Source organism: Aquila chrysaetos, chromosome 18 (assembly GCF_900496995.4).
Source record: "Aquila chrysaetos chrysaetos chromosome 18, bAquChr1.4, whole genome shotgun sequence".
Lineage (NCBI taxonomy): Eukaryota > Metazoa > Chordata > Aves > Accipitriformes > Accipitridae > Aquila > Aquila chrysaetos.
The window spans coordinates 18952808-18963649 of NC_044021.1; the positions used below are offsets into that span (position 1 = coordinate 18952808).

Genomic DNA, 10842 nt, shown 5'->3' on the forward strand with positions numbered 1-10842 from the left:
CACCTTAGACCCCTTTCCATAGCCTAGAGGGAAATTCACACACCAGGTGAGCTAAGATGCATGTCTGATACAGAAACCATAGCAGAGTAGCTACTGTTAGACAGGATGAGTACTGGCCTCCTTGCTTCAGTTCCCAACTCTGGACACCGGGATGGCATCACTGATTCTTTGCCAAGACTATGGGAAAGTGGCATTTATTAAAGAACATGAAACTCTGAAATGCACTGTTGATAGGAGCAAGATGATCAGAGCGCTGTGCATTGCTCTTAGTGATTTGGATAGGGAGATTTTCTAATTGGATGCGTTGGGTTTGACTTCCTCACAAGCCAGACTTGCCAAGAAGTAAGTAAACAAACCTGATAAAGCACATTTTCCACTAACTGTTATTTGCAAATAAGTGTTCTGTCATATGCTGCTGTATTCATAGAAGAGGTTGTATACAGAACCAGATCTGGTTTTCTACAAGTGACACTTTCTGTTCTGTATTTTCCTTTTCTTCGCTAAACCCTTCTGTTGCAGTCTTTGCACTAATCTCTTGTATTTATTGATGATAATCTTTATTATAGCTAAACTCCTACTTGCGTAACCCATTCTTAAGAGGCTGATTATTGACACATGTAACCTTTTACCATCTTTTCACACTTCTAGAAGATGTTAATTCATACTGCTTTTATTTTGAACTTGACTGATGGAATGGAGCTGAAGACCACGCAGAAATACTTTTTTTTTTCCAAAACAAACTTGGAGTCCAAGCATAGCTGTGAGAATATATCACAGTCCCATGGGATCAGACTATCCAGCCCAGCATTTTGTGTCTGACATGGCTGATGGTGGGCATGTCTGCACGAGCACAGGGATAAGACATAGAGCTCCTTCTCAAGAGTATTTCCCTAGGCTTCAACAATTTGTGGTTTTCTGGGCCAGAAGTGAGGTCTTTGCCTTATAACTTCTACTAACTCTGTCAGTGACATGAGAAAACCTCAGGTCAATTAAAAAATGAAATCCAAGTTAAGCACTGCAGTAGAAATTGTTCATAACGCCAAAGGGCTAGGGATTGAAATCCTTTGGGGCCTCTGTGTGCAGGGTCCTGAGTTACCACAGCAGAAAAACCACCCACCCGAGCCTGTGGGTGAGGGTGCCATCCTGGCACCACGCAGGACACTCCCTCGGCAGTTCAGGTCACCCCTGTCACCTACGCAAGGCCTGGGAGAGAGGGCTCTGGTCGCCTGCCCCGTGTTACGCCCGCAGAGCTTAACCTTTTGCCTTGCTCCTGATATTCTGCTTGCTGCTCCTGCACAGGAGCAAACACAGAGTAAAAGATGGAAACAGGAGGAGCTGCTACAGCTTGCTGGGATGGGGGATGGCCAAGCGCCTCTCCAGCACCCCTGTGGCTTGCCTCAATGGGGAGTGGACACTCCTTCTCCCACGACATCCAGGCAGAGATGGGCAGTAGAAGCAGGGGGAAAGTTCCTGTTAACTCTCACCTAAAAGTTACGTGGATTCTTTATTCCCAGACTATTTAAGCCTTTTCCCTTTTCCCACCTGATGTTTCCCCTCGTTTAGAAATTGGCTTGGCTTCCAGCAAAACATTTCCCTGATGCTTCCAGTTCTTTGTTGTGGAAAGTATAAGTAGGAGGAAGGTTTCACAACAGTACCTCTGAAACCCGAATCTTTGCAAACCATCCTTTTTGTGTTTCTGGTAATAACAATTTTAGCCCTGGGAGAAACTGTGAACTTTGCTCAGTAAAGTTGATTTTCTCCTCTATTTGAGCTCTAAGCTGGGTTTGATTTCTGTGTTTTAAATGGTATCTAGTCACTGCCACCTGGTGCCAGGACATGCATGGTCTGGAAGAGCTTTCTTCTCTCATCTGATGATGGCTCTTCTGCGCCAAGCACCATATAGCTGCCACCTTCCTCCCTAGTTTAAATAGGGTTTTGTATGTGGAGTAAATTTTGGAAGGAAAATGACCATTGGTGGTATGGGGAGAGGATCCAGCCATGTGCTACAAACAGGAGGGGCTGAGGTTGCTGGATGAGGGGCTGACCTTCCTCCTCTCCTCAGCGCTTTAAGAGGTCCACAAGTGCAGTGTGAGGCAGGCGCCTATGTCCTTTGTTAAACATCATTAACTGGAGATGGGGAGAAATGAAGAAAGTTGGTTTCCAAGAAACTATGCTTCTGCCCAAGGACCCTCATATCTGTAAGGGGAATTAAATCCATTGTAGGCTGGGTAGTGACAGATGAGAATAAGGTAATTTCCAAGAAGCCTAAATTAGTTAGCTCTTTAATTTGCATGTTATGTAAAGGAGGAGGGGGATTGTCCCCCGTCCTCTTGTATAAGAAGGGGTGCAGGGGGACTGGACGGTGCCTCAGAAGAAAGTAAGGTGCAAGAAGGGCAGTGAGTGAAGTAAAGGGACAAGTTATGCAACTTTCACTTAATTGAGAACTGTATTTCAAATCTGCAGAAAACAGCATGTTGCTCCCCTTGTTCCCTAGACAGAAAGGCACAGTTTTACAATCTCCTTTTATTGTTTTGCTGATAAGCAGGCATTTCACATTTCTGACACTATACAAAATGTCCTTTAGCAAACTCAGTCAGTGCCATGGCCTTTTCCAGCTGGAACATCAAAACCAGAGCCTGGCTGGCCAGCTAAGTTTTCACCCCATAACACAGTGTCTCAGCTGTGGCTGGCCAAGGTACTCCAGCTAGAAAGGGAAAAAAACCTGCTGCAGGAGCGGTCAGCTTCAACTCCTGCTTCCACCCTTGCCCAAACAGGTAGCAGTGCAAATAGGGCACAAACTTCCCGGCCCTTGAGGCAAGCTGGCTTGGCGTGCACCGGGACGACTTGTTGAGTACATGACTTTGTACGATCGCGCGTGACTTTGTATTTCCATGCTGCAAACACTGACTGCCAGCCAAAGTTTAGTCCTCTTCTGCTTATTTTATAAGACCCCTACTGTGACCCATACTGTTACAGACTCCTACTATAAACAGCCATAGAGTGAGCGAACCTTCTTTCTTTGGCAAAACTCCCAAGGGGTATTTCTGCGCGGCACAGACCTGCCCCGTACCTCCCAGTGTCCAAGGAAAGGTCAGGGGGTTGCTCCTTCCTGGGGAAACCCTCCTCCTGGCCTGGCAATCCCCGCAGCCTGAAATGAGCCGCTCGGGCCACTGGCAAACGAATATAAATTTGTTTTTGCGTTACTCGAACGAGCAACAGGAATAGCTTGATTCTGGTTAGCCTCAAGATCTGAAAGCAGAGCTATCAGAAATCGCTGAATCAGAGGATATGGATCTCTGACAACAATAATATTTATGAATCCTTACCAAAAATTGCTGAAGATGTTTTTGTTTTTTCAGAAAAAAAAAAAAATAGCACCTTCAGAGGTCCCTGCGATATGTTTGTGCTTTGTTACTCAAAGGAAACATGCGTGCCATTTTTGCCAGCTAACAAAATACTTTCTAACAAGGCATTTTGACAAAGCTGAAAATATCTTACACCAATGTGAGTCATTTTGGCTTCAAGTGCACATCTTAGAAAAAGGAATCTCAGAAAAAAAATCTCTTTTAAGTAAGTGCTGGCATGAAATACAGCCTTTAAGTGACCGGCCTGGAAAGGCTATGCATATTTGTATTCTATACAGAACGATAGCCATCTTTCAACCCACACAACTGCTTTGTGTTTTTTTCTTTTTTTTTTTTTTAAGACACCAAGAAGCCAAAAAAAAATCTAATTTCTTTCCCAACTTTTGGATACTGATAAAGTTTATTACTCCAGTGGGCTACGGTTACTTTTTATATGTAGCTAGGTGACCTCTGCTGGTAGATTCTTATCATAACTGCAATAATTCACACACACAGGTACAGATACATTGGTATTCTGGTAAGCGCTGCCCTACATACACAAGAAGACATAATACACAAAAAGATACAATCCCTGTTCTGCAAAATAGACTCCCACGCTGAAAAGGTGTGAAAAAAAAAATTGTATAACCCAGCTTTCTCCACTCGCAGATGTTTTATAGGGCAGTTTTTTAAAGAACCTTTGATGAACAGGTATGACCGTCTCAGGATGGGGCCACTGGTGTTTATTCAGCGTAATGGTCTAAATGCTCACTATTGCTCGGAAAGCCCCTACACTTCATCCTGTTAGAAGCAGGGAGGTTATACCAAGGAAAGGATTAGTCTCCACTTGCATTCCTTTCTTGTACTCTCTCTCATACCATCCGCTAACAGCCATTGTGGGAGAATGGATACCAGCTAAATGGACCTTTAGTCTGACTCAGCACAGTCGTGGATGGTCTGTCCGCTAGGATACAGCAGCACTGTATAATTTGATACTTTAAAAAAATGGCCATTCACCTGGGAGATCACAATGCAACTTGCAGTTAACAGCCTTGGTCTTTGTGATATCCAAGGTCATTTCTATTATTACAGCACAGTGCACGGAAATACCACAAATACCAAGAGAGTCTTATCTATTTATCATAGGTGAAATTGGCACGCTTTGCAGCACGACGGCTCCACATCAGGTCACAGGCATTTGAGTTCACTTGAGTTTATTATATTCAGACGCTGGCTTTCTCAGTCAGGAGCTCAGTGGATTTCATGCATGTATGTATTTGCGATGACATTGCGAACAGTTCTCCAGTGTCCAGCTTCCACGCTGACAGCTCTTGCCCCTCGACACAAGGCAGCAAATGCCGGAAAAAACCCTCACCCTGACCTTGCCAGAGTTAGCGGCAGGAGCCAAAGGCAAGGCACGGGCCTGTCCCCCTCCTGACCGCACATCCCTGGCTTTACACGCACGGCCCGGACCCTAAAAAGCGCAGTGGCACGACGCCCTGCCCCGCCGGGGCAGAAAACGGGTGGGGGTTATACCCCAAAGTCTCACCGCTGCTGCCAAACCCAAACCGCCCGAGACCCCAGAGCCCCCCCCCCCCCGGCTGGGCCTGCGGGGAGCGGGCCGCGGCCCGGCAGAGCCAGCCCCCCCCCACCCCCGGCGCTGCCCGTACGGCCCCGGCCGGCAACCCCCGGCGCGGCCCGCCCCGCTGTTGTAACAACAACAACAGTAACAGCAACGGCGACGCTGACGATAATCACGATAATTATTGTTGTTACGGCGAGGGCGATGCTGCCCGGCCGCCGGCCTCTCCCCGCCGCCGCCAGGCGGCTGAGGCGGCCGGCCCGCCCTCAGGTGCGAGGCGCGGCGCGGCAGGGCGCCCCCTGGCGGCCCGCCCTCGGCGCGGCCCGCGGCGCCCCCCCGCCCCGCCCCCGGGTCGCGCCCCCCCCCCCCCCCCCGGAGCCGTCCCCCCCCCCGTCCCCCCCCCCCTCGGCCGCCCGCCGCTCTGAAGTTCGCAGGCGATTTCCTTTCCAGCCCGGCCTTATCTCGGCCCGCACGTTGCCGCGCGGTGACTAATAGCAGAATAACATTGTCTCGGGATAAAATAGCGCCGGGGCTGTTTACCCGCTCCATGGGGGTTCGCTATAAAAGGGCGCCGGGGACCGCCGCGCCAGCCAGACGCGCCGGGGCGCACCGAGCCGCTGCCTGCCCCCGCGCCGCGCCCCGCCGGGGACGGGACTCGGCTCTGCATCCCCGCGCTGGGACACGCTTTCCCCCCTTTTTTCTCTTTTATTAATTTTTTTTTTTTTTAATTTTTCCCCTTTTCCCCCACTTTTCCCGTCCGCTCTCCGCCGCCTGCTATGGATTATTCCCAGATGATCGTCTCGCTGCTCTTCGTGCTCTGCCCGGGGCTGCTGCCGGCAGGTAGGTGCCGGTCCCCAGCCGCTCGCCGCCGCACGGGTCCGGCCCTGCGGCGGGGCGGGGGGTGTGTGGGGGGGTGGTGGTGTGTGTGTCGGTGCTGCCGGCTCGCACCGGGGCCCCGTACCGCGCCGCCGGGGAGGGCGGCCCGGGGAGGCCGAGGGATGCGGCGGGAGGTGCTGGGTGCGTGGTTTCCGCGGGTGCTGAGCTCTGCCGCTCCCTCCCGCAGCCCCCGGAGCCGAGGCGGACGCCGCGCCGCCGCCCCGACCCCCCGCCGCCGCCGGCGGGCACCGCCGCGCCCGGCGCTGCTCCTGCTCCTCGCTGCTGGACGAGGAGTGCGTCTACTTCTGCCACCTCGACATCATCTGGATCAACACCCCCGAGTGAGTGAATGATGGACCGGCGAGGGCGGGAGCGGGGGGGGGGGCTTCGGCAGTTGCCGAGCGCTGGGGTCCGCTTTGGTTGGGAAAAGGGAGGGAGAAGGGGAAAACTAAGAGCCACAAACCCCCTTGCAGGAATGGGAAGGGGAGGAAGGAAAAGGTATTCGCACGGTCTCTCCTGTCGCTTTCCCCCTCCCCTCCAGCTTTTCTGCCGAGTTTAGCAGCGAGACCGTTCACTGGGAGAAAGCAAGCGGGATTTGACCACCTAGATTGAGCAGGTAGCTCCCAACAGCCCTAACACACCTGCGTTGCTAAAATCTGGGCAGGAGCGTTTCCTTTGGGTGCTGCTCAGCAAAGGCTGCGGGATGCTTTTCGCTATGAATCAGAAGCCGACAAAATGCCAGCAGGATGATTTTGCCTGCCTGAATTTGACCGTTTTCCTTTCTGACAAGTTAGGAGGCTAGAAGGCTTACTTTGACACGGGGTGGCTCCTCGCCGCCTCTTGCTGCTCTCTGCTGCAAATGAACACATCCCACACGTTAGTAGCGTTACATACAGTGTCCATTTCTACACTCTCCTCACCAAAAAGTAGCGAGCCAGAGCCTCACCTAATGCTGCAAACACTGACTCTAGAGATTTGTTCTGCTGCTGGGTTTCCCCTGAGCGCAGAGGATCTGTTCCTCGCTTTTATTGCTTCTTTCAGTGTTGGCAGTTACCAAAGTTCAAAGAGATGAGGTTTTATTGCTTTCTATCGCTCAGGGAGGCACAGCAGCCTTATGAAATCACAATTAAAAGGCCATTAGCCTTGTCGGTAGCCATGCTAATGAATATGCTGCAGGATCATCAGAAGCATTTGCATGGAAACTATGACCAATGAGGCATTCCCAATCCCATTGATAAGGTTGCCCAAAATACCCCACTGTTTTCGTAGCCACAGAATTATTTGAATGACTTTCATGTGGTCTCTTTGATCATAGGAAGACTGTTCCGTATGGTCTTGGAGGTCCTTCTCGATCCAGAAGATCGCTGAAGGACACGGTGCCGGAGATGCTCGCTGAACCTAGCAGCAGATGCCGATGTGCCAACCAGAAGGACAAGAAATGTCTGAACTTCTGCCAGACAGGAAAAGATCTCTGGTGCGTCTATTGTTGCTACTCTCTAAAAGGCAGTGCATGTAAAAGGGATGGATTGTGGTAGACTCACTCATTTTGGCACTTGCTGAGCGAATAATCTCCCCAAAGTCTTGCCTCCTACCTGAGTGCTCGTGCCGCTGTGATACATACTATGGTTTGGCCCAGAAAGATTGCTTATTACATGCCTAGAGAAGTGGTTGATGAGATGCCTCGCCTTGTGGACTGCACGCTTGCTTTTTTTTTAACAGCAGCGCCTTTTCACTTTTCACAGGGCTCAGTCCACAGTGGAGAAAACCTCGCGTCACCGCAACAAAGCTGACAATTGCGTTGGACCCAAATGCGTGAACCGACCACGTGTTGACAGCAAGAAAATGAAGCGGTGAGTTTCTTCTCATCCTGTTGTAGTTCCCTGGAGTAGCAATAGAGAGCACAGTTCACCTGCCTTCGGATCAGCGTGGGCTTAGCTGGTGATTTCAGCTTGAGAGTTACAGAGGAATCAGTAGGATGTCTTGAGGGCTTTTCTTGGTTCAGTGGGTTTTTAGCTTCTGAAGACTTGGGTGCTGAGCTCTGCCTAGCATCCTCCATTTGCGTAGAGGAAGCAGGCCTAGTTGTAAGCCTGATGATACACCAAACTCCTGAAGAGTGTGAAATCATGAAATACTGACAGAAATAAATGGAGCCTGTCATTTTAGCATGTTCATGCGCTATTTTAACTACTTAAAAATACATCCCGACTACTCTAATATGCTATTGAATCAGAATGCTTTTTCTTAGATACTTTACTCCATTTTACTAGAGGGAAAAAAAAAAAAAAGATTATTGATCTATCCAGATTTTGAATGTATCATTTCTCCTGGCTGGTGTGGCTGGCTTTTTAGAATGCAGGAGGTGGATTTCTACCTGCCTTATCTCTTACGTTGTCCGATAAACCCGTGTAAAATGAGTACAGGATGTTAGTGATGGAAATGACTGCGAAAAGGTTGAGAAAAAGGGAAATGAAGACTAAATTAATATTTGAGCCCAGTTTAATATTTGAGATTAGGAGTAAGTTTCAGGACTGTCCTTTGAGGTCCATGCATAATAAGTTGAGTGGCAGTAGGCGGCAATATCACTCCACAGTCCGGTTCAGAGACGCGTGCATTGACTTGGTGCAGCTACGAACCCCACAGAGGTGAAGTCAGCTTTGAGGCTGAGTGTTAGTACAGCTCCGTCAGCTCCAGCGTCCAGTGTTCAGCCGTATGCCTGTGTAAAAGTATGGCATACAGAAGTTTGCCCATACAAAAGAAGACACTGTAGTGCTACTTTCAAAAGCAGAACAGGGTTTAAGGGAGCAGGCAGCCTGATGATTTTGAGTGAGACTTAGGCCCTGGAAGTCTTAACTCGTTTTTGAAAACGGGGCTTGCTTACTCACTTACTTGAAAAATGCACCCATTCATTGGAACCAGGATCAGGTTTACCTGAAAGAAACAAAACAGCCAGAAAGAATAACACTGAAGACCTCTTGACTGGATATGTGCCATTTAAGGAAGTCTGGGGCATCTATATTTGAATGAATATTTTAACTTATTTTAATGTTTGCATTTAAATCCTGAATCCAGTATTTCAAGTGGCTTAAGTTAGCGTGATTCTGACAGAGGTATAGCAATAAGCAGTTACAGAGGATCCCGTGGTAGAAATCTAGACTGAGGCTTATTTAATCAAAAACTGAATGTCTGCACTCTGGAGAGGCATCTTCATTATTGTTACAATAAATGTATTTTTCTTATTTTTGCAGGCTGGAAGCCATTGGTAACAGTATCAAAGCCTCCTTCAGTATCGCAAAGCTGAAGGCTGAGCTCCAGAAAGGGTGGAAGCTGAAACACAACAGGGCGAACAAAAGGCAAAGCATCTGGGAAAGCCTGAAAGCATCCTAGTGGGAAGATCACCTGAAGCTTTCTCCATCACACTTGCTGAAAAAGCATCACCAAAACTCTCTCGACTTCTAACATTCCGCGACGGCGAAGGGCCTCTCTGTCCAAGTGTTTGCGCAGCAGAGCAAAACACTAAGGAAGTCCTGTATTTGGAGGTATAAAAGCAAAGGATTTCATCATTTTGGAATTCAGGTGGATGGGTAGAGGGGGTGAAGGGGAATCTGCAGTAACATACATGAAAAGCCATCTTTCTGAAGAAATGTTTGAATATTGCTTCTGGAACGTTACCCATCAATTGGGCAGCTTTCAGGGCCTGCATCAAAAGCATCTTGCAAGAAAGACCGCACAGATGTGCTTAGGAAGGACAGAAAGCAAGATCTGAGTGAACAAACTTCAAAGCAAAAAACTCGACCTTTTGATTAAAATGCAAAAATGAAAGCCACAGTGCTACTTTAATCAGAACTTACTGCATATATACATGTCTACCTCGCGTACTGTTTGTTGCACTCCTGCTAGAGTATTTTTACACCTTGTTATTGCCTTTGCTAATCAGCTGCAACCCTTTGCCTTTTTTCAGAAGTCTAGTTTACTTGTACAACCAGAGTTATCTGAGTGTGGGTTAGACACTGTGGTTGTTTGCATAGTCAAAGTCCTTTGGTTTTTGGATACCAAAGGACTCTTCAACATAAAATAAAAGTTAGACGACACTACTAGGTGTCCCATAACAAGGATATTTGGCTAACTGAAGTTCTAATAATAGAGATTGTTGTGTCTTACATGTCACCAAAAATGCACTGAAGTGGGGATGTACCAGAGGCTGTTGTGAGATTTATTCAGTGCCTTGTTTGGTCGAAATGCATTGAGACAAAGGGTTGTTTTGAATTTTGTCAAAAGGCTAATATTGGGTGAACGTTTATAGCAGTGAATTTGTTCACATTGTTGAATTTGCTGACAGTTGAATCTTATGTGCTTTTTTTTTTTTTTGTGTTCTGTATTTATATTCACACAAGTTCTTCATTATATTTACCATGTTGAATACACATTGAAGTAGGCCATATTGGTCTATGCATGTTTTATGTATTTCTGTATGAAATTGGGAAATGCTTTATGCCTATCAAGGTAAATATCTTCAGAAATAAATATTTTTAATTACTGTATTGCCCTGTTTTTCATATGCCCTGCTTTTCTGTAGGCTGTAGCTCCATGATCATTGAGGTAGATTGCCCCACGTACAAAGCTGACCTAGATGAAGTGTGTGCACACTATTGCCTTTCTGTCAGGTTAGCCACGTTACAACACAAAGTTTGTGCCAGATGTGAGACAACAGCTAATGCTCGTTCTAGCTTCAAGCTTGCTCATCAAAACTTCACAATGAAATTTGAATTGGCCAAATGAATTTATCCTGCAGCAGCATTCTCACACGGCTGATGTCTTCTTCATCCAACAATACAAATTCTAATATTGGATTTACTGTACCATTAAAATATGGCCAATAAAGGGTTGGATATAGATGAACTAGAGGAGAAAATGCACACACTAGATGCTTTGTGGGCTGTACTGGACTAGGCAGTGTTATGTTACTTATCATGCTATCCTAAAAGTCTCAGCCAGCCCATGCAAGTTAAAGATGGAGACCTCAATGGAGCCAGGAAGGAGCTA

General features: G+C 47.7%; 1 protein-coding gene across 1 annotated transcript; it reads left to right on the forward strand.

Moving 5' to 3' along the window:
* The first annotated feature begins 5362 nt into the window (after nt 1-5362).
* On the forward strand, nt 5363-10340 carry EDN1 (endothelin 1). Its single transcript, XM_030042157.2, has 5 exons — nt 5363-5766; nt 5990-6143; nt 7118-7276; nt 7545-7652; nt 9048-10340. Exons 1-5 carry the CDS (start codon nt 5703-5705, stop codon nt 9184-9186), a joined length of 624 nt encoding a protein of 207 aa, XP_029898017.1. The 5' UTR covers nt 5363-5702; the 3' UTR covers nt 9187-10340.
* Nucleotides 10341-10842: the final 502 nt, after the last annotated feature.

Excerpts from the sequence above, each read along its gene's own strand:
- EDN1 (XM_030042157.2), top strand. The coding sequence starts at position 5,703 with ATGGATTATTCCCAGATGATCGTCTCGCTGCTCTTCGTGCTCTGCCCG. Across the intron at positions 6,144-7,117 it reads ATCTGGATCAACACCCCCGA|GAAGACTGTTCCGTATGGTC; the intron begins GTGAGTGAATGA and ends CTTTGATCATAG. Across the intron at positions 7,653-9,047 it reads GACAGCAAGAAAATGAAGCG|GCTGGAAGCCATTGGTAACA; the intron begins GTGAGTTTCTTC and ends TTATTTTTGCAG.